General features: G+C 33.0%; 1 protein-coding gene across 1 annotated transcript in view; it reads left to right on the top strand.

Annotated features, from left to right (window-relative positions):
* The window catches only part of LRP1B (LDL receptor related protein 1B), a 1,545,691-nt gene that overhangs the window by 1,273,530 nt on the left and 244,875 nt on the right, over window positions 1-27,286 (top strand). The window contains exons 50-57 of the mRNA XM_060105953.1: window positions 910-1,032; window positions 3,042-3,161; window positions 7,874-8,002; window positions 11,155-11,277; window positions 14,965-15,105; window positions 16,226-16,413; window positions 21,784-21,967; window positions 26,373-26,458. Of these exons, the coding sequence (XP_059961936.1) occupies window positions 910-1,032; window positions 3,042-3,161; window positions 7,874-8,002; window positions 11,155-11,277; window positions 14,965-15,105; window positions 16,226-16,413; window positions 21,784-21,967; window positions 26,373-26,458 (1,094 nt within the window). The remainder of the gene's footprint in view (window positions 1-909; window positions 1,033-3,041; window positions 3,162-7,873; window positions 8,003-11,154; window positions 11,278-14,964; window positions 15,106-16,225; window positions 16,414-21,783; window positions 21,968-26,372; window positions 26,459-27,286) is intronic.

Below are 27,286 nucleotides of genomic sequence, written 5' to 3'. Positions count from 1 at the left end.
AAAAAAATAGAATGGAGGTAATTTTTGTTACCTTAAAATAGTCACAATGTATCACTATAGTGTGATGCCATGTGTACTCTAAGATTTATTTCCTGATTGGCTGTGAGCCAGTCACTAAATCTATGTAAACCTGAAGGTGCAAGGGGACGAATGACATCCAGTAAAGAGAAAAATCTAGTATTTTCTATGTGCTCTTGGAGGTTATAATAATAACAATACTCTACAATTTGAAAAATATATAATTTACAAAATAATTTTATATACAGATACTTTTTATTCTCATGATATTTTTGTTAGGTATGACAATTTTAGAGATTCTACTGCAACTTGTTTTTCTTCCTTCCTTAAAATAGAGAATACATACATAAATAGAGAATACATACATAAAATAGAGAATACATATATAAATCAAAGCATATGTACCCACTAAGTATGGAACCCCAAGTTTACACTTTCTCAGCAAAAATCTAATTATTTTATAATGTAATTTATTTTTCATAAGTATGGAATTAAGAATATTTTCCACCTAAAATGATTCTTTAGCCTTTGGCTTACTTATTTTATAGTCATCTATAAAATGTTTTATTTTATTTTTGTTAACTCCATATTATTTGGATTTAACAAGATTTTCCATTAATATCCTCTTTCTGATCCAGGATCCAATCCTAGATTGGATTTGGATATCATATCTCCCTGATTTCCTTTGGTCTATGCCAGTTTTTTAGCTTTTCCTTGGTCTTCATGACCTGGACATTCCTTAATGTCCTCAGCTCAGCTCTTTTTATTTAAGTTTTCTTGTTATTTACCTCTTCCAGTTCAAGGAGTATTACTGTTTTGATATGTACCTATACTGCATAAGTCTAAGATTAATTTAATCTATTTGACATTAAATTCTATATTTTATCACAGTTAAAAACAAACACAGATGTGAAGAAAATTATTTTGGTTGTCCTAGTGGAAGATGCATTTTGAATACCTGGGTATGTGATGGTCAGAAAGATTGTGAGGATGGACTTGATGAATTCCACTGTGGTGAGACATTATATCTTGCTTTACTTTTATAAACTATATTATTATTTATATACTGATGTTCTCTTACATAGAGATTTTACACGAAATATTGCTAATTGATTTTAATATCAATTTTATTTTGATTAAATATCACAAAATGGTAAAAATTAAAATAGAACAGAAGAACTTATAATGGAGAATAACAATCCTCCATACAGCCTTTTCTTTTAACCTTTTCTATTTTTGTTAGTGGTTACCTCCATTCATCTAAATGATATATTTATACCTTCATTTCCTGACTTATTAATTTTAGGTGCTAATGTATTTACCTTCTGCTGTGAAAAATAAGGATTTAGCTCACGCAACTCATTATAGTCTCCCTACCACTTATTGACTGTTATTATCCTAAATGTTTCTATTAATTACATGTATAGATTTAAATAGTATAGTTAAACTTGCATTTCTTCAAACTGTCGTCTGTCACTATCCACATCCTAATTTCTGTGTGTGTACATTTCATTTCACTTGGCAAGGTAAGAAAGCATTTAAAATTTTTATTTTTATAAGATTTATGGATTTTATGATTTTCAGGCCAAAAAAATTCCTAAAAAAGCATAAAAAGCATATATTCACTCTTCATTTAACACAAATAGCAAACACTGTGATGAATAGACAAGAGTAGGAAAAAAGATTAAAAATGGATTGTCTAAGAAATGCCAAAGTCCCATAAAAGTAAATGTCATCATGAAATATGAAGGTGCATTTTGTTTGATTAAGATGCCATATATCTTTACATTAGAGCCAGATTCTGAACAAGATTAACAGAGAACTTTACAAATAGTTATGTAGAGTCATACTTCCTGGAACAGAAGCCATTATATGGTTGTATCTTCTTTAATTTTATTTTTTCTGGGCTTCAGTTTTTCTAAATGTCTCTCTTTTCACAGGTCATGTTAGTAAATATTTCAAATAAAAATGCAAAGTTTTTAAATAGTTTATACGATAAAAATCAAATTTTTATTTTTATAGTCATTTACATTTTGAACATATTAATTTGGTAGGATTTTATTCTTGGGTGTTTCCTGGTGATAAATGGACTAAGGGTGGAGGAGAGCAATCACAAACTTTGGAAATAAATGGAATACACCATTATAAATGCATAGCTTGGTAATAAAATACCAGCCACCATGCCAATGAATATGGATGTTATTAGTCAGATTTAAGTGTTCCCAAGGGAGAGAAAGGAAAACATCAAAGTGTTAAGTATGTATAGGTACAAAACTGATGGCTTGTCATCAAGCTAAAACCCCCTGAGTCACGTCACCTTTAAAAACAAATGTATATGGTGGTGAGTTCACCATATTTATGACCTTGCCTAGGATGTAATTTTTTTCTCCAACTGTTCAAAAATAGATTAAAAGTTAGGAAAAGGGCTTCCCTGGTGGCGCAGTGGTTGAGAGTCCACCTACTGATGCAGGGGACACGGGTTCGTGCCCCGCTCTGGGAAGATCCCACGTGCCGCGGAGCGGCTGGGCCCGTGAGCCATGGCCTCTGAGCCTGCGCGTCCGGAGCCTGTGTTCTGCAACGGGAGAGGCCACAACAGTGAGAAGCCCGCGTACCGCAAAAAAAAAAAAAAAAAAAAAAAAGGAAAAAATGACTAGACCACACTTGGAATATTTATTTTATAACTATACCCTACATGTTAGAAAAAGACAGTAATGTACTTAGGGAGGGTGACCAGCATATTGACTAGCTCAAAGTCAAACCCTGTGAGATTATGTTGAAGGAACAATGTTGTATAACCTGAATAATTCAGAGGGAATATGCAAGTTGTGGTCAAAATTTTATAGCACTGTCATAGAGAAGAGGACTCTGGCTTGTTATATTTGGGATGGCTGGTTTTAGCAAAGTCTAAAGAACTTTCTCATGTTAGATCTTTCCTAAGAATGTCTCAAAGGATTTATTTTTTCTTTTGCACCTAAAACAAACATACTTATGGGTTTTTTGCTTGTTTTTTGGGGTTTTTTTAGGTTCCTCTTGTTCTTGGAACCAATTTGCATGTTCTGCACAAAAATGTATATCTAAGCACTGGATTTGTGATGGAGAGGCTGATTGTGGAGATGGATTAGATGAAAGTGATAGCATTTGTGGTGAGTTGTTTCTTTTGTGTTCTCATTCAGTTTTTAGGAGTATGATACATATGCTCTATCATTTTAGAGTATACAGAAAACTTTGTCTTCTACTTTGTTAAACTTAACATTAAGCTTATATGTATATACATTTCCATGTAACTGTTTTTATTATTTTATGACAACTTATCAGTCTACAATTTTTCATATATACATTTACTATTAGAGTTTTAGGATTTTTTGCTGAATATTAACACAATTTGCAAATTGTATTTCTAGTCTTCAGTGACTTCTTTAGAATGGATCTCAATGATTGGGATTACTTGGATCAAATGATTGAAAATTTTCTCATTGCTCTTGATAAGTATTGCTAAGTCACCATCCAAATTTACTATGCAGATTTATACTGCCATAAGCCACACATGGTGTGTGTTTGTGTATTATAGTAATTACGCTTATTGAATTGTTTTAAATGGAAATTAAGGAAGCAGGCTATTGTATATGACTTTAAAATATACTTTAACATTCAGCTTTATAGAGTTAGAGGTAGAGTGTCAAATGTCTATGTTTACTATACGTCAACTACAATGGCTAAAAACCAACGTGATTGCTTTTAATTAATCACAGACATTTAACAAATAATTTAAATTTAATTATTAAATGCATTTTTTAAGAGGTAGAAGAAGGAAGCAACCTAAACTCCATATATTTGTTATGGTTGGCCAGGCATTCTACTAAATTAGTTACATGTCTATCTGTCTATTTATCTTTCTGATCTGTTTCCATATGTGTGTTTGTACCTATAGCTGTATATTCTTTGTTCATTATATCAACCCTATTTCATAACTGTTATCAATATCATTTAAGAGAGAAAAGGACCTGAGTCATAGAATAAGGCTCACTTATGGAGTTAAGTGTACTTAACACATTTTTTAAATTTTCAGGAGTTGTGGCCTGCTATTTAGGTCACTATCATGGAAAAAGGAATATAAGATTTATAATGTTCACACTAAAATGAAGTTCTCTGTATGTATCATAAAATTGGAGATATCCTCAGAAAGTAGGCAATTTATTTTCCTGTATTAAGCCACCTAAAATCTACTTTTTATTTACACAGCTGAAACAATTTAGTTATACAACAGATAAAGATAAATGTAGAAAGATTACTATCGAAAACCTCTGAAAAGAAAAAGAAATAATTAATTAATTAGATGACTGGCCAGTCTGTTTTAATTACTTTGTTTCTGTTTGCTATTAAATACTTCTTTTTTAAAAATTTTTATTGGAGTGTAGTTGATTTACAACGTTGTGTTAGTTTCAGGTGTACAGCAAAGTGAATCAGTTATACATATACATATATCCACTCTTTTTTTTTTTTTTTTTTTTTTTTAGATTCTTTTCCCTTATAGGCCATTACAGAGTATTGAGTATAGTTCCCTGTTTAATTTTAACAAAAGGACTACCAATTTACAGCAGGTTGAACATGTTTTCTGTCTCTAAAATTATATTGCTTTTGACCCTTTGTTTAATTCTACACTAAATGGCTCCCCTGATACCTCTATCCTTCTTAAGTGGACACAGTATAATAGAAGTGGTAAAGACTCTAAAGTCATACAGAGTTGAATTCTCCCACGTCTGCATTTTCCAGCTGTGTGATCATGGGCTGGTCCATTTTATCCCTTATTCCTCAAATTCCTTACCTATTAAATGGTTATAAGACATCTACCTTATGTAATTATCGTGATCATCTGACATGGCCAATGTGTACTATATAAATGAATTTATTCCCATTCTCTTTTGTTGTGTTTCTCCTGCTCCCTCCCTTATTTTTCACAGTGGTATTGTCAGGTCAATGTCTATCAATGTCCTGATAAGTTTTTTAAAGGATTTAATGATAATGAACATATTTACCTGTCATCAAAACACCCAGTCTATTTAATATAATCACAGGCTGCAATTTATATGCTACCAAGCTGTTGTTACGTAAAAATTACTGCTTTAGACCAAGCATCAGTCAATGAATTGGACTTAATATTTTAGGATTGGAAAGGAACTTTATAAATAATTTATCTCAGTGGTTTTCAACCTTTAGTGTACAAAAAATCCTATTCAGAGGTTTGTTAAAAATGTAGATTCTTAATCCCCATCTCCAAATATTCTGATGTAGACATATTGTTTCTTCATAAGCACATAGTGGTTCTGACTTGGGATTTGAGGATTCCCTTATAAAAATCATTGTCTAGTTCACCTGCGTCATGTGATAGATGAAGAAAGAAAAACTCACAGAGGTTAATAAATTTGCCTGAAGTCACTCAGTGAATCAGTGATGACAGAACTAGGAACAGAATTCAGGTTTCTGAAATACTTACTAAATTGGATAGTAACTCTCACCAATCAAATATTATATCTGAGTAGGTACCCAAGATGGATCTGGTAGAATTCCTTCAGCTTGTCTTCCTTCTCCCTTGGAATTCATGTCCCTGAGAAAGGCAATGTGTCTCCAGATGACAGTGGTAATTATGGAAGGAAGCCATGAGTTTTTTCCTTGGCTCATTTTCTTTTAAATTGACGATGATGTTTTGGCATGCTCTTAACACAGAATCTGTTGAACCACTTTAAAGGGAGCCAGAAAATTATCTGCAAAGAGCTTTATGCCATTTTATAGTTTTAGGTATCTTAGTAATTATCTAGTCATAACCCTCATTTTAGAGTGAAACTCAGACACTAATCTTCTGCAAGGTCATACAAAGTTAAATTTCTCAACAGTAAAATCAATGCTGTATCTATTACGCCTCCCTTGAGAATAAATTGGAGTGATAATAAGAAAGTAGACAAAGGGCGCTAAATGTATCGAAACTTCCGTAGCAGAAAGAATGCAATTTTTTGCATCTCCAGCTAAATAATAAAAATATTATGGAAATTAAAGCACTAACTGAGAGTCTAAGAGTGAAAGTGACACACTATGTTCTTATGACAAGCTTAAAAAAATAGATAAGGAAGAATGTAAAAATAACTTGTAGGAAGAGAATTTTATTATAGAAAGTACTAAAGGCAATAGGTAGCAAGTAAATTCATTTTTAAATTAAAGCAACATTTGTTTAATAGATTTTCTTTATAATTTCTTCCAGTAATAGATATCATATTAAACTCATCTGTTAACACTGATCCTCAACAAATAAGCAAATCTGAATTACCTGGGGGACTTTTCAGTATTCACTTGCCATCCTGTCCTCCCAATTAAAGTATATGTAGGAAGAGACATGTTTATGTTGAAAAGATCACCAGGGGGTTCCACTTTGTCACCCTGCTGTACTCCCATATTGATAACATTGCATTAAAAAACATGTTCTCATAAAAACTCTCTGGCTGAAAAGTAAGATGATAATTGGTAATCCAATTAAAGTAGCTTTAAAGGTTTGGAAACAACTGTCCATCAATCTAGGCAGTCATATTTTCTTCTTGGAGATACTAACATTTTTTTAATAATTCTTACAACTTTTTTTTCTTTTTTTTTTTTTTTTTTTGCGGTACGCGGGCATCTCACTGTTGTGGCCTCTCCCGTTGCGGAGCACAGGCTCCGGACGCGCAGGCTCAGTGGCCATGGCTCATGGGCCCAGCTGCTCTGCAGCATGTGGGATCTTCCCAGACTGGGACACGAACCTGTGTCCCCTGCATCGGCAGGCGGACTCTTAACCACTGTGCCACCAGGGAAGCCCTACAACTTGTTTTTTAACATCTATTCTATGGGTAGCATTTGGTCACAAGAAAGTGAAATTAAAGGGAAGTTAAATTTGGGGGGCATGTTACTGATTCACTCAACAAATATTTTATATACATAACAAATAAACCATTCAATATGTATAACTGTACTTGGGGCTTGGGAAATACCAGGAGAATGAATCATTTTCTAATTTTACTCGATTACCCTATGCCCATATAAAGAAAAACAAAGAGAAACCACCCATGACCCTTTGAACTTACAGTCAACAAGCATTTCTTTTTTTTTTCCTGTATACATTTGAAAACAACATCATGCAACTGAAGGAACATTGAATTGATAGAGCGAAGAAAAGGTAGATTCTGTTTATTAAGTGTGTAAAAGCAAAGGGAACACGCATACATTTATACTTTTCAAGAACACAAGGTGGGGAGAAACAGTAATGATATTACTGGTTAAGAGAAGATACTTAGGAATCAAAAAGGTTTTGGACTCCCAGTTCACTATGTGGCTTCCTCTGCAATTTGTGACTTCCTGTAAGTTTTCCAACTTCTCAGAGCCTCAGTTTCCTTTTCTGTGAAATGAGACTAATAATAGTTCTACCATTTGGGGCGATTGTGAGGACTAAATTAGTTAATATGTTAAGTGCTTAGCATATATTAAGCAATAAAAATGCTGTTATTATCCTTATAGGTTCAGTCCTTTTGAAATTTTATCTCAGTTTATTCACAATGGGATTTCTGTGTTTTGCTACATTTTACAAGGAGAGCATACTCATTATTTTCTGCCATGTAGCTTTAAGAAATATAATACTTGCTACTGAGAAGGAATGCATTCTGAGAGGAAACTGTCCATAGGGGATGGATAATATGTGATGATTCCAAATAACTACAGTTTTTTCCTTGTCAGTGGCATTCTTCTGCTTCCCTTGTCTATAGGAAATGAAATTATAGATCTTTCTCAGCGGACCTGCTGTGTGTGATCTTAATGACATTGTTTTTTTGGTGGGTTTCAGGTGCCATCACCTGTGCGCCTGACATGTTCAGCTGCCAGGGCTCCCATGCCTGTGTGCCCCGACACTGGCTGTGTGATGGTGAAAGGGACTGTCCAAATGGAAGCGATGAGCTCTCCACAGCAGGCTGTGGTATGAACACTCATGGGGCTGTCTATGAAAGAAAGCTGCTGCAGCATCCTCAGACAGTTGCTTTTGTAATACTCACCATATCACCTTTTCTCTCACTTTCCCAATCCCTGGACTCATACGTAGTATCAGAATTAATCAGGTGGGATGTCGTCATCATAGTAGTTCAGCAACCCCTCTAACCACTGTTCAGTGTGTTCCCATGAACGGAGGGATTACCCATTTTAAAACTGGTTTTGATGCACGAAGATTTTTCACTTCATTTCTGAGATAATTTAACTACGCTGTTGTATGTGTGTGTGGTGGGTTTGTTACTTCCTTTTTAGCATCTTCCTCCACCCTCCCACCCCATACTCCCCTTGAAGGCTTTTAGATTGTGTATTGCAGATACTCTGTAAATGGCTGCTATGATCCTAAATACCTACTGCTCAGAAGGTCAGTAAACACCTATTAGTCCTATGGATAGGATATTAGCCCTTAGGTCAGGTAAAAATAGTATATATATAGCTGAATGAAGCTGGGGAACCAAAGGAGCACCTTTGGAGGCCAGACAGTTTACTAAGTTTCTAACCCTAGATCCCCTCAGGAAATTTTCAGGGGATTACTCAATAGTAAAAATTTAGATAAATTCCTTTGCATGATCAGGAGAATGAAGGGACTGAGTATTTGAATGCCGATCCCCAGGTCACATAGGGGATCTGTTGAGCAATTTATTAGGAACAGTGCTGTGAACTCTGCTTATTAAAGTGAAATCTACCAGTCATCTCTATGATGACCTGTCTTCAGGTCTTTAAAACTGTAATTGAAGCCATAATGTAATAGTGTGTGTATGTGGGTGTGTGTATATGGGGGATATTTAAAGCAGAGAAGGAAAAAGAAGACTTTGAGGCAGGCTTGTGTGCACAGAGCTCATGCTATTGTAGAATAAATCAGTTTGATCTTGAAACTGATATGTATGCCTGTAAAGGTCAATGGGGCCACTGAGGGCTACATAATAAAGGATTATGCATCAATTCAGGGATCCAGATGGTCCCTGTATACTGTTGCTATTGTAGCAAGTTAATGCTTCAGGACACATATCAACAATTTTGGACCACATGGGTGCTATTAAGTAAATTATGTTAAAATACAACAAATTGTACTGAAGTGTCCTGAAAGCATTAATTCCAAATAAGCCTCTGTTGCTTAGTATCTTAAAGAATAATTCATGCATTAGAATTGGCATAATTCACTTGAGTTATATAAGCTGTCACACAGTTAAAAGTTAGCGTAGTGATTAGTAACTGAGTTTTACTTTGATTATAATGGGCAGTTTTGAATGCTGCTCCTATGTGGCTTCTGTATCATTTTTGAAAATAAATTTGTTGAAAATTAGTTACACTTGATTAAATTTAAGTAATTCTTTTTGTTTCACCTGCTCATGTCTCTTTTTAGTCAGTACTGAGTTTTGAAAGCAGAGATTTCCTTTTTTCATGTATTGTGGGGCAGTTTGGGGATCAGGAGCTGATAAGCATGTAAAAGAATAATTATAATAGCTTAAGTGTCAGAATGATACATAGAAAAGATACTAGGTCATCACAAATAAATATTGTGTAAAAAACCTTAGAAGTCTCATGGAAGGATTTCAAAGAAAAGTATTAACGTTATCTCAGTTGTGAAGGAAAAAGAGAAGAGAAGTGTTCTAGGTAGAGGAAAGTGCCTATTAAGACATGAAGGGGAGAGATTGGAAGGCAAGTAAATTTTTTCAGGTGCCCATTATACATCAGTTATATTGGTAGGTGCTTTTATTTACATTATTGAATTTCCACAGTATCTCAGTGAAGTGCTTTTGGGGATCTGCCAAAGATAATTTTTGTATAGATAGGAATTGAAACAGCAACTAGGAATGTACTGAGTACCTAAAATGAGCCGATCTGCTTCATGTACCTTACCTAGTTCTTGCAGAAAATTTATCAGATAGATTTTATTATCTTCATTAAACAGATAAATAAACAAATGCACCAAGAAGGTAAATAGCTTTCTTAGGATAAAACTATAAGTTGAAGAGCAACTTTTTGCAAAGCCTCCCCCTTTCCAGTGTACTATAATAACATGTAGAGGATTCTTTTTTCTTTCACTTAAAAAAAATTAAGATATAATTGACCTACAATATTGTGTTAGTTTTAGGTGTGCAACATAATGATTTGATATGCATATATCATTACAAAATGGTTACCACAACAAGCTTAGTTAACATCCATCATATAGCAGATTCTTAACATTTGAAATATCCCAAATCTTGAGTCATATCATAGCATTTACCCTTTCCATGTAAGAAAAGTAATTAAAATATTTAAATGATCAAACTTCTATGATGCTATACATATACTATTAAAGCTTATTTCCTCTGTACAAGTCAGCTGAAGTTTTACTGCACATTTTAATCAACCATTTTTCCTGCTGGTTAAGGCCCTTGCTAGAGAATACTTTCATGGATCAGTATTCCAGAAGGATTGATGTTCCATTTTATGGATCGATATTCCTAATTTAGTGTGGTACTTATGGTTGGGCTCATCTCACCATAGATCTTAACTTAACCTATTTCAGCACCCCATTGAAGTCACCCCAAAGTTTTATTTTCCTCTTGAAAACAGTAACTTTCTTAGCCCTTTTGATTTTCTTTTCACTTCCATCATGAGCATTAGCACTTGGTGGTCTTTTCAGGTCCATTTTTCACAAAGAAGCAGGTTTTTATCACTTTACTAGCTTTACTACAAGCATGAGGAGAGAAAAAAAAAACAGCCACATTATTATAGTTGAGTGATTTTTTTATCACATATGAACCTTTGAATTCAAACTTCAGCAAACTTACAAATTGCTAAATGGCCTGAAATTTTAAGGTCACTCTAGAATTGTTGATTGAACATATTAACACCCAAACTTTGAATTATATATATTTATATTCATATAGTCAAATACTACTTATAATGAAACACATATATTAATATATATTATTAATTTATCTGATATATTGAATGTTTAGCTGTTTCCTTTTTTAAATAACCATGAATTATTGAGTGTATTGAGTACAATAACATACATTTCCCAAACTCATAAAGTAGGGGAAGATAAAATAGGTGCTCATCTAACTTAATTTCTTGTGATGTCTTTCTTAGCTCCCAATAACACATGTGATGAAAATGCTTTCATGTGCCATAATAAAGTATGCATTCCCAAGCAATTCGTTTGTGACCATGATGATGACTGTGGAGATGGCTCTGATGAGTCACTGCAATGTGGTAAGTATATATAAACTTTTCATGGAGAAGATTCTCAGGCTGAGTAACAGTCTTTTAAAATAACTCCAGGAATATATAAATAAATAACAAAAACAAAGAAATACATTTCTTAATCTCACTAAGAACATGTAACTTCAGTAATATAGACACACCACATATAACCCCTTTAAATTCTACCATAATTACACACGTATTTGAAAATTATGCCTACTTGTTGTAGTGTATTCTTACAAGAACCACACTGGAAAATGTTGATAAAAATGTCTTTAGTTTTAAGTACTTTGAAATATCTTTTATTTTAAAGACAATATATAGCTGGTTAGTTCAATCTTACAGCCAAATCAATATTTGAGTGAGGAAAAAAGAATACAGTTCACAACTATCAGAGAATCTAGATACTTAACATTTTTCTTTTGCTTAATCTTTTTATACATGTATTTACTTGTTAAAATTTAATGTTATTATTATGAAATTTATCTTGTCACATGTATATTTATCTAACCATCATATCTATATAATATATATATGAACACATATATAACTTTTGTGATAAAAATTAGTATATTAAAAATTCCCAGTTGATATTGAAATATGTGAATGTAGTATTTTTGTAAAATATTTAAATGTATACATGAATAAATATAAAATGAAAAGCTGTGAAGTCCACATATACCTATGAAAGTTAGTAGATTTAGCCTCCCTTTGTCCTCCCTATGCAGCGTCTATAACCTTGGTCTTTGATATAAATCTCTTTGAGATCAGTGGGTGTCTGTTCGTATATTAATTCGCCATTAAGTCCTGGATTCAATGTAATATTTTAAAAGCTACATCATAACTCAAGATGTAAATCTGAAGTAGAGTTATATCTGATTGAGTATATTTCCTCTGCTAGACACTATATTTGGTTGATATGGAGATGAATGAGACAGATATCCCACTAGAAAAAATTACAGATGAACAGGAAAATCAGAAATACAATATAGAACAATAACATAATTGTCATATGGGAATAAGAATCACAATACATAAAATCAGAGCTGAGAAAATAATTTTTGAGGCACTAAAGAACAGAAGCAGGCAATGTTAGAGGAAATCATATTTAGATGCTAGAGAGCATGATATAGTGGTTAAGAGCATGGACCTTAGAACCAGATGGCCTGGGTCCAAATCCTGGCTCTGCCAATTACTAGCTGTGTGACCTTGGAATAGTTACTTCACCTGCCTCTACCTCAATTTCCTCATCTGTAAAAAACACATAATAACATTGCTTAGCTCTTAGAGTTGTTAAGAGAATTAAATATATTAATATTTGTAAAGTGCTTAGAACAGTTCCAGACACAGTAAATTCTATATATGTTTACAAAAACTACAAATCAACATGGTTGAGGAATAGCAATTAGTCTTTTGTGAGGTAAGTTGAAGTTAGAAAGTTAAGTTGAAGCTAGATTCTAAAAAGTCTCAAATACAATGTTAAAGAATTTGTATTTAATTAATTTGCCTCTCAGTGGCCAGCACACATTTTGAAACAGGGGAATGTCTCAGTCAAATTTACATTTTAGAACCATCTTTTTCAGCAGAGTGGATGAAATATTGCCATGAGGGAGAGGTGCCATAAAGAGAAAATAAACTAGTTAGGAGGTTATTGCTATAGTTATGATAATTAACACTGTGGTTTTGAACTAGGGCAGAAATGATGGAATGGAAAGTGTAGAATTGGGTCAGAATTCATTTACAGTTACAGATGGAGGACAAAGTAGAATCTCTAGCTTGGATGACTTGGAGGATGGTGTTGCTGTTAATGAGCTTTAGAATGAGGTTAAGGGGCAGTTTTGCTGGTGTGGGAGAAGAGATGTAACAAATAATTAATTTTGGACATTTTGAATATGAAATGTTAATCAGACAATCACATGAAGCTGAATAGTGAGTGTTTGAAAATTTAGTTCTAGAGTATGATCAGGACAAATAATATTAACCTGGTGGCCATCAGCATAAGGGTGATACTCAAAATATGACAAAGAATGATAATACCCAACACGGTAGAAAGGAAAAGGGGAAAACCATATACTGAAGGCTGAAATAAGGGCTTCCCCTGTAACATTTTAGAGTAGAACAGAAAAAAACTTTATACGGAAAGAGGGTGAAAAGGGACTAGCAAAAGCAAAGTTAGAAAGAAGCCTGGGAGAGTGGATTATGAATATTAAGTCAGGAAACTGTTTCCAAGGTAGTACAGACAACAGCATCAAGCACTGGAGGACAGTGAAGCAGATAGGAGCCAGAGACACCTATGAATTTATCAACTGTCACTTGATATTTATTAGCTCTGAGAGGAATTTCAGCAGGTAGATGTTGCAGAAATGAGACTTTAATGAATGAAAGTAAGTGAAAGCAAAGAGGTAAGTAAGTGAAAGGAAGATTGAGTAGGGACTTGACTGAGCAGGGAAGAAGGGACATGTCTTGTTAAGAGTTATGTGGATGGATTTTTATTGTTATTGGACTGGGAGAGACTTGAACATATGTATTGAGTGAAGAGGAGGAACTGGTGAAGAATGAGAGGGTGGGAAGGAATACTAGGGAAACTGGAGATATTTTAGAACTATCTAGTTTTGCCATGCAATATGATAACCGTCTCAATTAAATAATCATTATTGAATCTTTTTTTCTGCTGAAATTTTATTTTATTTTATTTATTTATTTATTGCGGTACGTGGGCCTCTCACTGTTGTGGCCTCTCCCGTTGCGGAGCACAGGCTCCGGACGCGCAGGCTCAGCGGCCATGGCTCACGGGCCCAGCTGCTCCGCAGCATGTGGGATCTTCCCGGACCGGGGCACGAACCCGTGTCCCCTGCATCGGCAGGCGGACTCTCAACCTCTGCGCCACCAGGGAAGCCCTGAAATTTTATTTTAAACCATAAAAATCTTACATTCTCTCTTCAAAAGTAAAATATTTGCTTACATTTACCAGAAAGTTTATAATAGAAATGACATTTTTTATTGTTAACAAACTCAGGAAAAAACCCAATCTAAAACTTCATAATATTCAAATTCAAATGAGTTTTACTTACAAACCGGCTTAGATATGAACATTAACAACTGATTGATTGATACTGTGTTTTGAACAAAGCCTTTTAATGCCTCTAAGAATCAATATGTAGGATAATTACAATAGTTTTGTGCTTATTGCTCTATGAATTGGATTTTAATTTTCTCATTTTAACAATTTCTTTACACTTTTAATGCTGCTTCCCAAACATAAACATGACATTATAGCTTCTGAAAATTATTATTATAACCCAGAATCAGTTCATCCGTATGTTCTAGTACTATACCTAGCCAAGCTTAGTCTTGAAAATAATTTTGAGTAGCTTTCATTTTGTTTTCCATTCTAAAGGAAATCTTTAGGATATAGATAATAAGTGAACAGAGGTTGTATACTTGTGTTGCATTCTTGTTTCCTTACTTAGAAACAAAATATGAGTTCCTTGTTTCCAAATTTGTTTTCTGGACTTTAATCCTACTTCCAACCACAAATATCTCTTGCAATTATTGTAACTGCCCTAGAAAGAAATGAGAGACATTTCCCATAAGAGGCCTGGGTAACTCACATGGTTAATTAAGTTTAGTGTACATTATGAAATAAAGTTTTAATGAATATTTGTTATATGAATTGGAATGTTTCTTTGTCTCCAGGATACCGACAGTGCAATGCAGAAGAATTTAGTTGTGCTGATGGACGATGTCTTTTAAATACTCAGTGGCAGTGTGATGGAGACTTTGACTGCCCAGACCATTCTGATGAAGCACCTATAAACCCAAAGTGTAAAAGTGCAGGTACAGAAAATATATAATATTGTTTATTCCAAAATTTGTTTTTTTAAGGCAATACTGTGACTCTATTTTTTAGTCTCATATAATATTCAATGAGAGGAAATGCAAATAATTAAGCATGTGATGCTTCTATTGATACCATGCAGGATCCTAGTAATCAACTTTGTTCTGGAGCTAGTTATAGAAATGTAAGTCTGTGCCCCAAATATGAAGATTTGTGGCAATGAACCAGATGAATCCATCATCCTGCTCCTTTAAAGAAGTCATTTTTTCTTAATATATTATTTTATGTGAACATAATTTTTATGTATGGACCTATTTGAAAATTTAATCATAAAAGAAATTGAGATTTACTGAAATAAAGTCAATATTATTCAAACTTAGGCAAAATGAAATAAATTGCATATCATTTGAACAGAAATATATACATAGCCAAACTTGGTCTGTTTTACACTTTACTACTCCAAAGATTGAATACATAGTTATACATTTTAGAATAAACCCAATTACTTCTTTTTCTCATGTAGTTTACATGTTAATAGGCATTCTTTTATCATGTATGGTAATGAGTAATGTTTAAACCATCAGATTGTGAGTAGCTGCAAAACTTGAACTCCTTTCTATAGCTATATTTGTGACAACTGTGATTCACCGCAAGTATCTTTTTTATGCCTGGACTTAAAAATATCAATGTTATATTTCCAGGAAGAAAAAGAATTTAGGAATATCTAGCTATTCCAGATTCTTAATTTTTAGTGACATATAATTTCTCAGAGACTTATGGCTTGAGGGGAATGTCAAGCTATCATTACACTTTTGAACTCATTCTTCACAGTATAGATGAAGACAGAAATACTTCATTAATTTTAGTATAGGTGCTTATTTTGATTGTTAATTTTCAATGTAAAGCTAAATTTGCAGTGTGTTGAACATGAAAGTACAGTTTGCCCTTGATTTTCTTCATGTATAAAATATTAAACTGAATATAAAGCATTTTATATGTACATATATTTACTATAATTTTTGACAGACAAGTCATCATATTTGTGAATGTATTCAACAATTGTAGTATAAAACAATGGCATGCTCTTTATGTTCCATTTGTTTTATTCTCTTTTTTCAGAACAGTCATGCAACAGTTCATTTTTTATGTGCAAAAATGGCAGGTGCATTCCCAGTGGAGGTCTTTGTGACAATAAGGATGACTGTGGCGATGGATCAGATGAGAGAAACTGCCATGTAAATGAATGCTTGAGTAGGAAAGTCAGTGGATGTTCTCAAGATTGTCAGGACCTTCCAGCCAGTTATAAGGTAGGCACACATCAAAGACAGAAAATCATGTGACAGGTTAGAATTTGAGGCAATAAAAATGATTTCATCCAATATAGCTGTAAAACTTGTCATTATAATATCATTAGTTAAAACATTTACATGGAGAGTTTCTGTATATGCAAACCATAATAATAGTGTGGTATATAAATTGTGAGAATATACTCATGGAGACAAAAAAATCAAAATGTTTTCTAATAAATGCTGATCATAAAGAAAAAAGTTAGCAAAGGACGACCGGTGTTTGAGGAAGGTACTGCTGTTAACAGCTGCATAAATGTTTATGCAACTCTCTTAAATTCCTGTTGCTTCCTTCGTTTTCCCTCTCATACATCCTTGAAGTGGAATGGGCTAATCATTTATATACCACAACACTGGAGAATACAATGATTTTTCATATAAACAGGAAGAAAAAAAACAGAGCACATGAATTATTAGGACTGAGTGCAGGTACACTAAAAATAAATCATGCCTAACATTCTAATTGCTTTTTGTTGGTCCCATTTTCCTGAAGAATGTGATTCACTGCCAAAATTGATTGACACAAATAGCTTTTGAAAACATCTCTGTTTCAATATGTTGGAACGGAGGATGCATACAAAAAAAAATATTGAAGTGGTGCATTACGTTAAAATCAATTATGTAAATGTGGGAAAACCTCAGTAAACGCAATTCAGCTGGAAATTAGTGTTCTTAACTGGACAGTAGCTCTGTATGAATCAGCAAAAGGACATGGCTTTTACGAACCGCAGAGGCAGTCTAATCCAGTTAGGAGTAGTACAGAGTTCAGATTTTGTTCTGCTGAGTTCTGTGCTGATCAGAACATGCCTGGGGTACTGTGCATATTTATGGACTTGACACTTTAAGAGGAACCTTGACAAACTGTACTGTATCCCCATTTGTACAGCCAGTGGCATAAGGGGGTCTGGAAAACACACTTTTAGAAGAAGTTTTACCAAGAGCAAAATGGCTAGTCAGCTCTATTTAAATATATGAAGTACTGGAATAGGGAGCATACCTTTCTGAGTTGTTTCAAAGGTTGGAATTAGGAGTTGGGAAGCAGATTCTCTATAAGAAAGACTTTTTGAGCATTAGAATTCTCTACATTGGAATCAGTTGCCAAATTTCTCACGTCTAAAAGTATTTCAGTTGGGACTAAGTGACTTTCTTTAAAAGATGCTAGAGGAAAAAAAAAGTATGTATTACAAAGATGCTTCGGTTTTTCCTTGATAGCCTTGATATTCTATGACAAGTCAGTTCTATCTAATGGTAAATTCACCAAACATCCACTTTGCCATTTTTAATCTCTGAATTTCTGGTATTATGATTAACTTAACTACATTGGTCACGGTATATAGATATAACCTAACAAGTACAATAATCATTTTCCCCTGCGTAAAAATAGAGATAAAAAGTAAAATACCAAGAAAGTTATATTTATTTAAAAAGTTTTTAGATCCAGTATTGTATTCAGAAGAATTTGTTAAACTTATAAGATTTAAAACACGAAAGCACGGACTCACAAACGCTGTATTATAGGTGGAAGGAAACAAGACAAATGAGCCAGGACAGCTCTTAATGTGATGAGTATATATGAGGTAATTAATTTTGGCAGTAAAGGTTTTGAAACCCAATGAAGCAGAAAAAAATTTATTGGTGATTTATGTACAATCAATATAGAAATATTTCCAAAAAAGTCAGGGAATGTGTTATAAAATTATTAGAGGTAATAGTTAAAATTTTGTCATGTTATAAATAATCTATTTTTATCATATAGAATGTATATCTATCCATCTAGCTGTCTAAAATTTAAATTTCAAAGTAGATTTATTTATGTTTATCCTGTGTATATTTTTAATCTGTCATAATCTTGGTGGTAAAATCTAAAAATTATAGAATATGAAATAGTCACCTTTTGACATAACATCAAAGTATGGTTTAATATATTTTTTTAATGCCTGCATGTAAGAAATACTGAGTGCCCAGAGATTCCATATTTGGAAAACTAGTTTTGGTAGAAGTAAGTCTCACCCAGAAAGCCATGATAAATCATACTATTTTAATTACTTTATAAGATTCCTCACAGAGAAATAATTGTTTATTGATACCTTTAAAATATAATTATTTTCTCTGACTTCTCTGAAGGAGTCATAGAATGAAATGAGAATTCTAGGTAAAATAGACAAACTGTTTAATTATTCAAAAGGCAATGTATATGATACCTGACAAAATTGCAGTGGATAATGTTCCTTAATATACAAACATGTCAAAACTAATGAATAAAATAAAACATCTACTGGGGGAAGCAAGATCAGTTCAAAAATGAAAGGAGCTAGGACGAGAACCATAAATAAGAGATTTAAGCAAAGATTCAAAACAAATATTTTATATATTGTGTTGATATATATGTTATATTTATGTTATATATGTCATTTTAAAACATATATATTTCTGACAATTTATTTATAGGAGATTGAATAAAAAATCTTATATACAACAAAATGCTTATCTATTTTGGGAAAAAAATGTTAGCTGATGGGTTTCTCTTTTTCAGAGAATGGGGAAAACCATCCAGTAATCTATTTCTCATTACATTATCAGCAGAACATGACAACTCCTCCTTCAAATTCTGCAATAAAATGAAAATTGCTTATAAAAGCAAAATTTAGACCTTCTGGACTATGAACAATTTGCTGTAAAATAAATACAATTGATTTAACTATTCAAAAGGGAGTAATAACACTTAACTAAGCAAGAATCTTATTTGGATGGAAGGGTAACTTACCATGTGAAAATAAATGTACTTTTGGGAGATAAATAAATTTTAATGTGTATAAGTTAACCAGTATTTTAAAATATTACTAAAAAAGCTGCAAATTTTTCTGAATGTAATAGGAAAACTTTGGATAGCTATATTTGTTTCTGGTAGCTATATGTTTCTCTATAAAAATTAATATAAATCAAGACAATTTGAAATAGTTCTTGATTATGAGAAATATTAACATGACATTGAATATATATATATATCTCACTTTCATAAACATTTTCTTTTTAAGTGAAAGTGAAACATTTTTAAACTTTTTTTTATTAAATATAGATGAATCTCTCATCTTTTATCTCTGACACAAATTATTATTATTATTTTTTCATTCAATTTATGAATGTTATGTTAGTAGAATTTCCCATAAATGCCTTTTAATTATTTGGGAGCAAAAAATGTTTTTTGTTAAAACAAGGTTAGCAAGACTGGGGAGGAAATTATCTTTTAAAAAAATCTTCTCTTTTAATAAACACATTAAAAATACTTACTCTACACCTTAAACATCCCAATTTCATTTATTTATAGAAATGTTCATTGCATTTGGTAACTTACCTTCAAGAAATTAATTTTCCACAAATATGTTTTTATCCAAACTGACTATTTAATATAGTAGTTCTATAAGCCTGACATTAGCCATTCAAAGTAATTTTCAGAAGCCGTATTAGAATTCAGACACTATTTCTTTTCATAGTACTCTTTTTGAGAGGAATTTAATGCATTCTATAAAATGGCCTTTCACCTGTCCTGAAGTGCCCCTTGAATTCAACTCTACCCTGTGTCTGCCTATGTGTCTCTGGCTTCCACATGATCTAATTTCCAGTTCTTTTCAGTGATATCTTTTTGTAGCCTTTCAGTTTCCTTTTTGAAAAAATTATTTATTTTTTTAAGTGTGGTAAAATATACAACATAAAATTTATCATTTTAACTACTTTTAAGTATATATTTCAATGACATTTAGCATCTCTCTCTCTATTTTTTTTTTTTTTTTTGACATAGGATAAGCACCAATTCCCCTGACTTCCTCATCAGGTAGTAGGATGGGTCTTCTCAAAAAAAGTAACATTGTCACAGGCTCAAATATTATGAGGAGAATTTGGAAAATTAAGTTGTGGATTTTGCTTTGATTTGCTGGCTTGCTAGTAGATTCTGGGGATTACAAAAAATTCTTTATAATTTTAGGATTATTATTGTATCTAATAATCTTAGGATTATTAGATAAATATTGGTATAAATTGTTAAAGATAAAAGTGCCAAGAGCTTAAAGAGATTCGTTTCTTGTAAAAGGACTTAGAAAAAGATATTCATTTATCTTCTGAGCACTTTCAGGTAAAGTTGATGCTCCTTCTCCTCCACATAATGAACACTATTTTTTGTACTTAAAAAAATTCTACCCCTCAATTAATTGTTTGCTCATTATTTAATAATAATCACATATCTCTCTCTAATATTTTCCCCATAGATACAAAGACTCAAATGTTTACTATGAATAATTCTTGAATACTAGTTTTTCTTGACAACTTAGGGTTCCTCCTTAATTCACTATCCTATTCAGTACTCACAAGTTCTTTTATTCAAAGGCCACTAAATAGTCTTGGTGAAGGTTAACATGTTCACAGTCATCTGGCCAATTATAGGTTCATGTTGTATAATTATAGTTCTATATGCTACTTGGCAGGGACTGAATATAGAACTGAAAGACCAATCACCGCCCCTTTTTATTTTCAGGAATGCAAAGACATATATGGTATGACATTGTACTGAGAACTGATATGCCAGTTAGTAAATATCACATAATCATTAGAGGGTCATATAGAACATGATAGAGATGCTGAAAAAAAATGATTTGATGATGCACATTGGTTTAATTATGAAGGGGAAACTATGTTAATTTTCTTATTTCCCCAGACATCAACATATTTGGTTAAGGACTCAGACCCTGCCAATAAATATTAATTGAGCCTTATTATTTGTTAAAAATTACAGAGAGAATCAGCTCTCCTACTGGCTTTATCTACACAATTTCACCTTTTTGCCTCTGGGTTTCTCATGGGTTAACTAATAATAGTGCCTATATCATAGATTTCTGTTAAGACTCTAATGAAATAACATACATGACAATATTAGTAATCCTCAGAGTTCCACTTAAGGGTTAATCTTTATGATTATTAAAGTCTTCTAAAAACACAATATAATGCAATAGAAAAAGAAAAAAAAACAGAAGAAGCTGATGGTTTAGTTTTGTTTTTCTTGCCATTCTCTAGCCAACATGGTTTGCTGATTTATGTCGGTTAACTTTTGTAATCTTGTCAACCTCAGAAGATCAAATGATGATATTTGAGAGAATCCTTTTTTAACTTAAACTGTATATAATATATGTATTTCTTATTAAAATTTAATTTCTGGGGGACAGAAAGACTTTGCATTCTCTATTATTAAATGATTTTCTTGCTTGAATCATGCTAAACGGATATCCAATAGCAAGAGACAGTGACAATGATATGAATTGATTATGCTTGTTTTTCATTCTCCAGTGCAAATGCTGGCCTGGATTTCAACTGAAGGATGATGGTAAAACATGTGTAGACATTGATGAATGCTCTTTGGGCTTTCCGTGTAGCCAGCAATGCATCAATACATATGGGACCTACAGGTGCCTCTGTACAGATGGATATGAAATACAACCTGATAACCCAAATGGCTGCAAATCACTCTCAGGTATCGAACTGAACTTGTCCACTGAGCCAGCCTCAGTTACACATATGGATCTGATTTTGTAGCTATTCTTGTTGAATTCATTCCTCCTTGCTGTTTCTAAGAAATCAAAATTCTCCTCTACTTACCTTGATATGGAAATTTGTCACTCTGATATTGCATGTTGTCCACACACTGCTCTGTTTTTAATACCATTACAGTGTGGTCTTGTGAATTATTAAGTGTTTTCTAGATTTTGAGAACAAGTAAAAAGAACTATCTCTAGCACTGCTTCCTGTATCACAGGTTCTTGGGAGCAGGTTTGGCCAAAGCTATTGAAGAGTCTGTTGTGACAGCATCCTAATATTTTTTTTCCTTCTCCCCTACACCATACACACACTCATATATGTGTGCCAAGGAGAGCAACGGGCCAGTAATAATAATAGTAATAATGATGACAACAATAACAATAAATCAGGAATATAAGACTATTTGAATTCTTCCAGTGATTCAACAAGTATTATTAAACTTCTGTTTATTTCAAGCAGTGTGTTTGATTTGTGAATTAGAAAATTCAATAAAATAGTAAAATTATGATTCATCAGGGAGAAGATCAAACTTTTTAAAATGATACAAAGTAATATATAATAGTAACTTAAAATGGGCAGAAAATGGTGCATAATATGTCTCTATTCCTCTTACTGTGATATGAGTATAATCAATTAAATAGCATTGCCAGTTTCTCACATACATTCATGTTGAACAACATTTAAAAAACTAGATGTTTTCTCATCTACTTTCATAAAATAAATAAAAGGGGTAGGAATTAAAGAGTTAGTTTTTTAACTGGTTAAAATTGTGCACATTATGGAGAAAAATACTCTTTCAATTTTTCATTCCACTCACTTATTCTTGGAATGTTCATCTCTGAATAAATTTGTGTAATATTTGGAGCCCATTGTTTTATTTGCCAGCCTACTTTTTTTTTGCCAGCTCACTGCTTACTATATCATTCATTTAGTGACATGGGATAAGAAGAAAAGATAAAATCTAAAAACTAGTCAGTGTTTCCGTTACTTTAAACTTTTCACAAAGGATTATGAAAAGGAGGTGAATGCTAATCATTTTAGTTCGGGTCTTGTTACATCATGTATCCATGCTATAGTGGTTTTCCATTAAAAGTAATAAATAGAAACTAATAACAATTTTAATATAAATATGAGTGTCCCTGAATAATAAATCATTTGCTAAAGAGAGGCTAGATATTTTCCCCAAAATTTATTGACATATAATTAACCTATAACATTGTGTAACATTAAGGTAGTACAATGCATTCACTTGATATATTTATATACAGTAATATGACTACCATGGTAGTAGTAGCTAACATCTCCATCCCTTCACATAATTACCACTTCTTTTTTGTGGTTAGAACATTTAAGATCTACTCTCTTAGCAACTTTCAAGTGTGTAGTACAGTGTAGTTATCTATAATTACAATGTAGTGCATCAGACCCCCAGAACTTATTCATCTTCCAACTGAAAGTTTGTACTCTTTAACCAACATCTCCACATGTTCCCCACCGTGCAAACCTTGGTAACTACTATTCTACTGTGTTTCTATGAGTTTGGCTTTATTAGATTCCACATATAAGTGATATCATAGAGTATTTGTCTTTCTCTGTTTGACTTGTTTCACTTAGCATAATTCTTTAAGCACCATCTATGTTGTCTCAAGTGGCAGGATTTTATTCTTTCTCATGGCTATACAGATCCCATTCATCTGTTGGACACTTAGGTTGTTTCCATGTCTTGGCTATTGTGAATAATGCTACAATAAATTTGGGAGTACAGATATAGCTTTGATATACTATTTTCACATCCTTTGGATATATAACCAGGAGTGAGATTGCTGGATGGCAGTTCTATTATTAATTTTTGAGCAACCTCCATTCTGTTTTCTGTAGTGGGTGCACCAATTTACATTTCAACCAAAAGAGCACAAGGTTTGTCTTTTGTTCAGTCACTGTCAACATTTATCTCTTGTCATTTTGGTGACAGCCATTCTAACAGGTGTGAGGTAATATATCATTATGGTTTTGATTTGCATTTCCCTGATGTTCAGAGATGTTTAGCCCCTTTTCATGTGCCTATTGACCATCTGTATGCTTTCTTTGGAAAAATGTCTGTTCAGTTTCCTCTGCCCATTTTTTATTTTTTGTTATTGATTTGTATGAGTTATTTATATATTTTGGATATTAACCCCTTATCAGATATATTATTTGCAAGTATTTTCTCCCATTCCATAGGTTGCCTTTTCATTATGTTGATTGTTCCTTTTTTTTTTCCTTCTAAACTTTCCTTAATAGTCAATTCTTTTTTAAAATTAATTTATTTAGTTTTGGCTGCGTTGGGCCTCCATTGCTGCGTACGGGCTTTCTCTGGTTGAGGCACGCAGGGCTACTCTTCGTTGTGGTGCACGGGCTTCTCATCGTGGTGGCTTCTCTTGTTGTGCAGCACTGGCTCTAGGCACGTGGGCTTCAGTAGTTGCAGCACGAGGGCTCAGTAGTTGTGGCTCGTGAGCTTAGTTGCTCCACAGAGTGTAGGATCTTCCTGGACCAGGGATCAAACCTGTGTCCCCTGCATTGGCAGGCAGATTCTTAACCACTGCGCCACCAGGGAAGTCCTGATTGTTTCTTTTGCTGTGCAGAAACTTTTTTGTTTGATGTAGTCCCCATTGATGATTTTTGCTTTTGTTGCTTGTATTTTTGGTGTCATAGGCAGTCATTTCCAGGACCAGTGTAAAGGCAATTTTTCTCTATGTTTTCCTCTAGGGGTTTCAAATTTAAGGTCTTACATTTAAGTTGTAAAGAACAGAACTGCCTAAGTATTGAGGTAGAACATGACTGATGAATTTAACATTTATGAATGTAGAACTATATTGGTAGGATGGCAAAGCAACTTTAACTTGAGAGACAACTCTTTTGAGTAGGGTTCTGAGTCTCTATTTAACCTCAACAGGAAGACTGGAATGATTAGAGGTGCTGCCATCACTGGTTAGAAGGTAATGCCCAGCATCTGTGACACACATTTCTAATCTCTGACACAGAGTATGCTAAAACAGAGTATAGTGCCCTATGTATTATACATACAGTTTAAAACTAAAGGCTAAAAAGAAGAAAGTAATAAGTTTGAACATAACTTTGAACATAATAATAATTCAAATAATTCAAATAATTTGAATAATAATAATTCAAATAATATTATTCATAATAATAATTCAAATAATTCAAATAATTTGAACATAAACAGACAATAACTCTATAACAATAAATGATTTACAATAAAGTCCTCATTTAATCACGTAAAGTGGCTACCGTTTTCATTGTTTTTTTCTAATTTATGCTGACATTAAATTTGCTTACGGGGCATCTAAGTGTATGAATGCATCTTAGAAACAAAGATGTTTAAAAGGAGTTTGATCTTTACATATATGAAGCATGGTTAGATTATTTTTATTATCTTTCCTAGATTCTAGAACAAATAATATACTAAAGCATGTTGGACAAATAAGAAGGAAATAGACTCTTACTTAAGAGAAGCTTCCAGGCAGATGAAAAACATGTATGTAGGCAGTGAAACTCTTGGTTTTCACTGAAGTTATTCTGAGAGCATAAGCTGGTTATTTGATTATCAAGAAATAATTTTCTGGTTATAGGAATGTTTAGCTGTACTGTAGGCTTCTAAGACAGGTGCAGATTATCTTTCTCTGAAATTCATTTAAAAATAAGATTTTTATCCTTCCCTCCACCCCTTTCTCCCTGGTAACCATAGGTTTGTTTTCTACATCTGTGCCTCTATTTCTGTTTTGTAAATAAGTTCATTTGTACCATTTGAGAGATTGGGATTGACATGTGCACACTACTATATGTAAAGTAGATAACTAATAAGAACCTACTGTATAGCACAGGGAACTCTGCTCAGTACTCTGTAATGACCTATATGGGAAAAGAATCTATAAAAAAAGTGAATATATGTATATGTATAAATGATTCACTTTGCTGTATACCTCGAATTAACACAACATTGTAAATCAAGTATATTCCAATTAAAAAAAGGGAATGACAAAAAATAAGATTTTAACAGCAGGTGTTTTCCACTAATTTCAAATAAATTAGATAATTTAATATTCAAGAAGACTGAGGGAAAGAGAGAGATTTGGAATTGTCTAGATTTTCTGTACTGCACAGGCATCTGCTTTCTTTTCATATTGTTATCAGTAGAGGTGCTCAGGATGAATTTTTTAACCATTAATCTACCAGAGGGCACTGCATTTGAACTTACATCACTGTAGTAACTAAACTGAGACTAAGCAGAGTTGAAAACCATAAATACTAAAGTCTAATATGTTTCTTGTCTTGGTATTTAGATGAAGAACCTTTTCTAATTCTTGCTGATCATCATGAGATAAGGAAAATTAGCACTGATGGCTCCAACTACACACTTTTAAAACAGGTATGACATTTCCATGATGATTTCATAGTATTTAATACGGTCACTCTAGTTATGCATTAAAGCTGTAGCAGTACCTCATAATTAGAACTTCTGAAGCATGTATTCAGGGATCCATGCATGTATGCATATAAGATTGCCATAAACTTTGTTCTGTTTGAATTGTCCAGGTGATGCCTCCAACTTTTGACATCACACCATATCCAAGAAAGTAAAAGATGCAAACCATAGCTAATGCAAGGAAAAAACTCTCTTAAGAACAGCTAGACTAGGGAAGGTATAAAATTCTCTTTTAAGGTAGTTGTGCATTACCCAGATTGTCCCCCCAGCCCCACAACCCTTGGGATTTAAAAATAAACATCTTTTCCAGAACCTCAAGTTTCTGTTCTTAGAACTAAGGAATAATATGCGATTGATGATCCTTAGCCTTTAAAATTTGGAATTAGCTAAGGAGCAAGAGTACGATTATAATCCAGTCATGGTTAAAAGGTTATGAGGTGCGTATATTCAGCCTTACCCTTTTTATCCCTCAACCCACCTACTTCAAGAGAATCTGGGCTACTGATCCATTTTGACGCTTAAGTTCTGTTGTCAGAGTTTACTCATATATACTATCTGAGATGAAAGGAATGATTTCCATTTATGACAGGATGGAAATGTGAATTGCTTCCCTCAACGTTTTTTTTTCCCTCCCAGTCTGCAGTGAAAGTAGCATAAAATCAAATCATTAAAACTAGACTGATTATTACATTGACTAGAGAAATCACAATTAGTTTTAGCATATCTTTGATTGTCAGAAGTAGCTTCTTTGCAAAGATGTGGCTTGTATCT

This window comes from Mesoplodon densirostris, chromosome 8, assembly GCF_025265405.1.
Source record: "Mesoplodon densirostris isolate mMesDen1 chromosome 8, mMesDen1 primary haplotype, whole genome shotgun sequence".
NCBI classification, from domain to species: Eukaryota; Metazoa; Chordata; class Mammalia; order Artiodactyla; family Ziphiidae; genus Mesoplodon; species Mesoplodon densirostris.
This window is presented reverse-complemented; position numbering and strand designations above follow the sequence as displayed.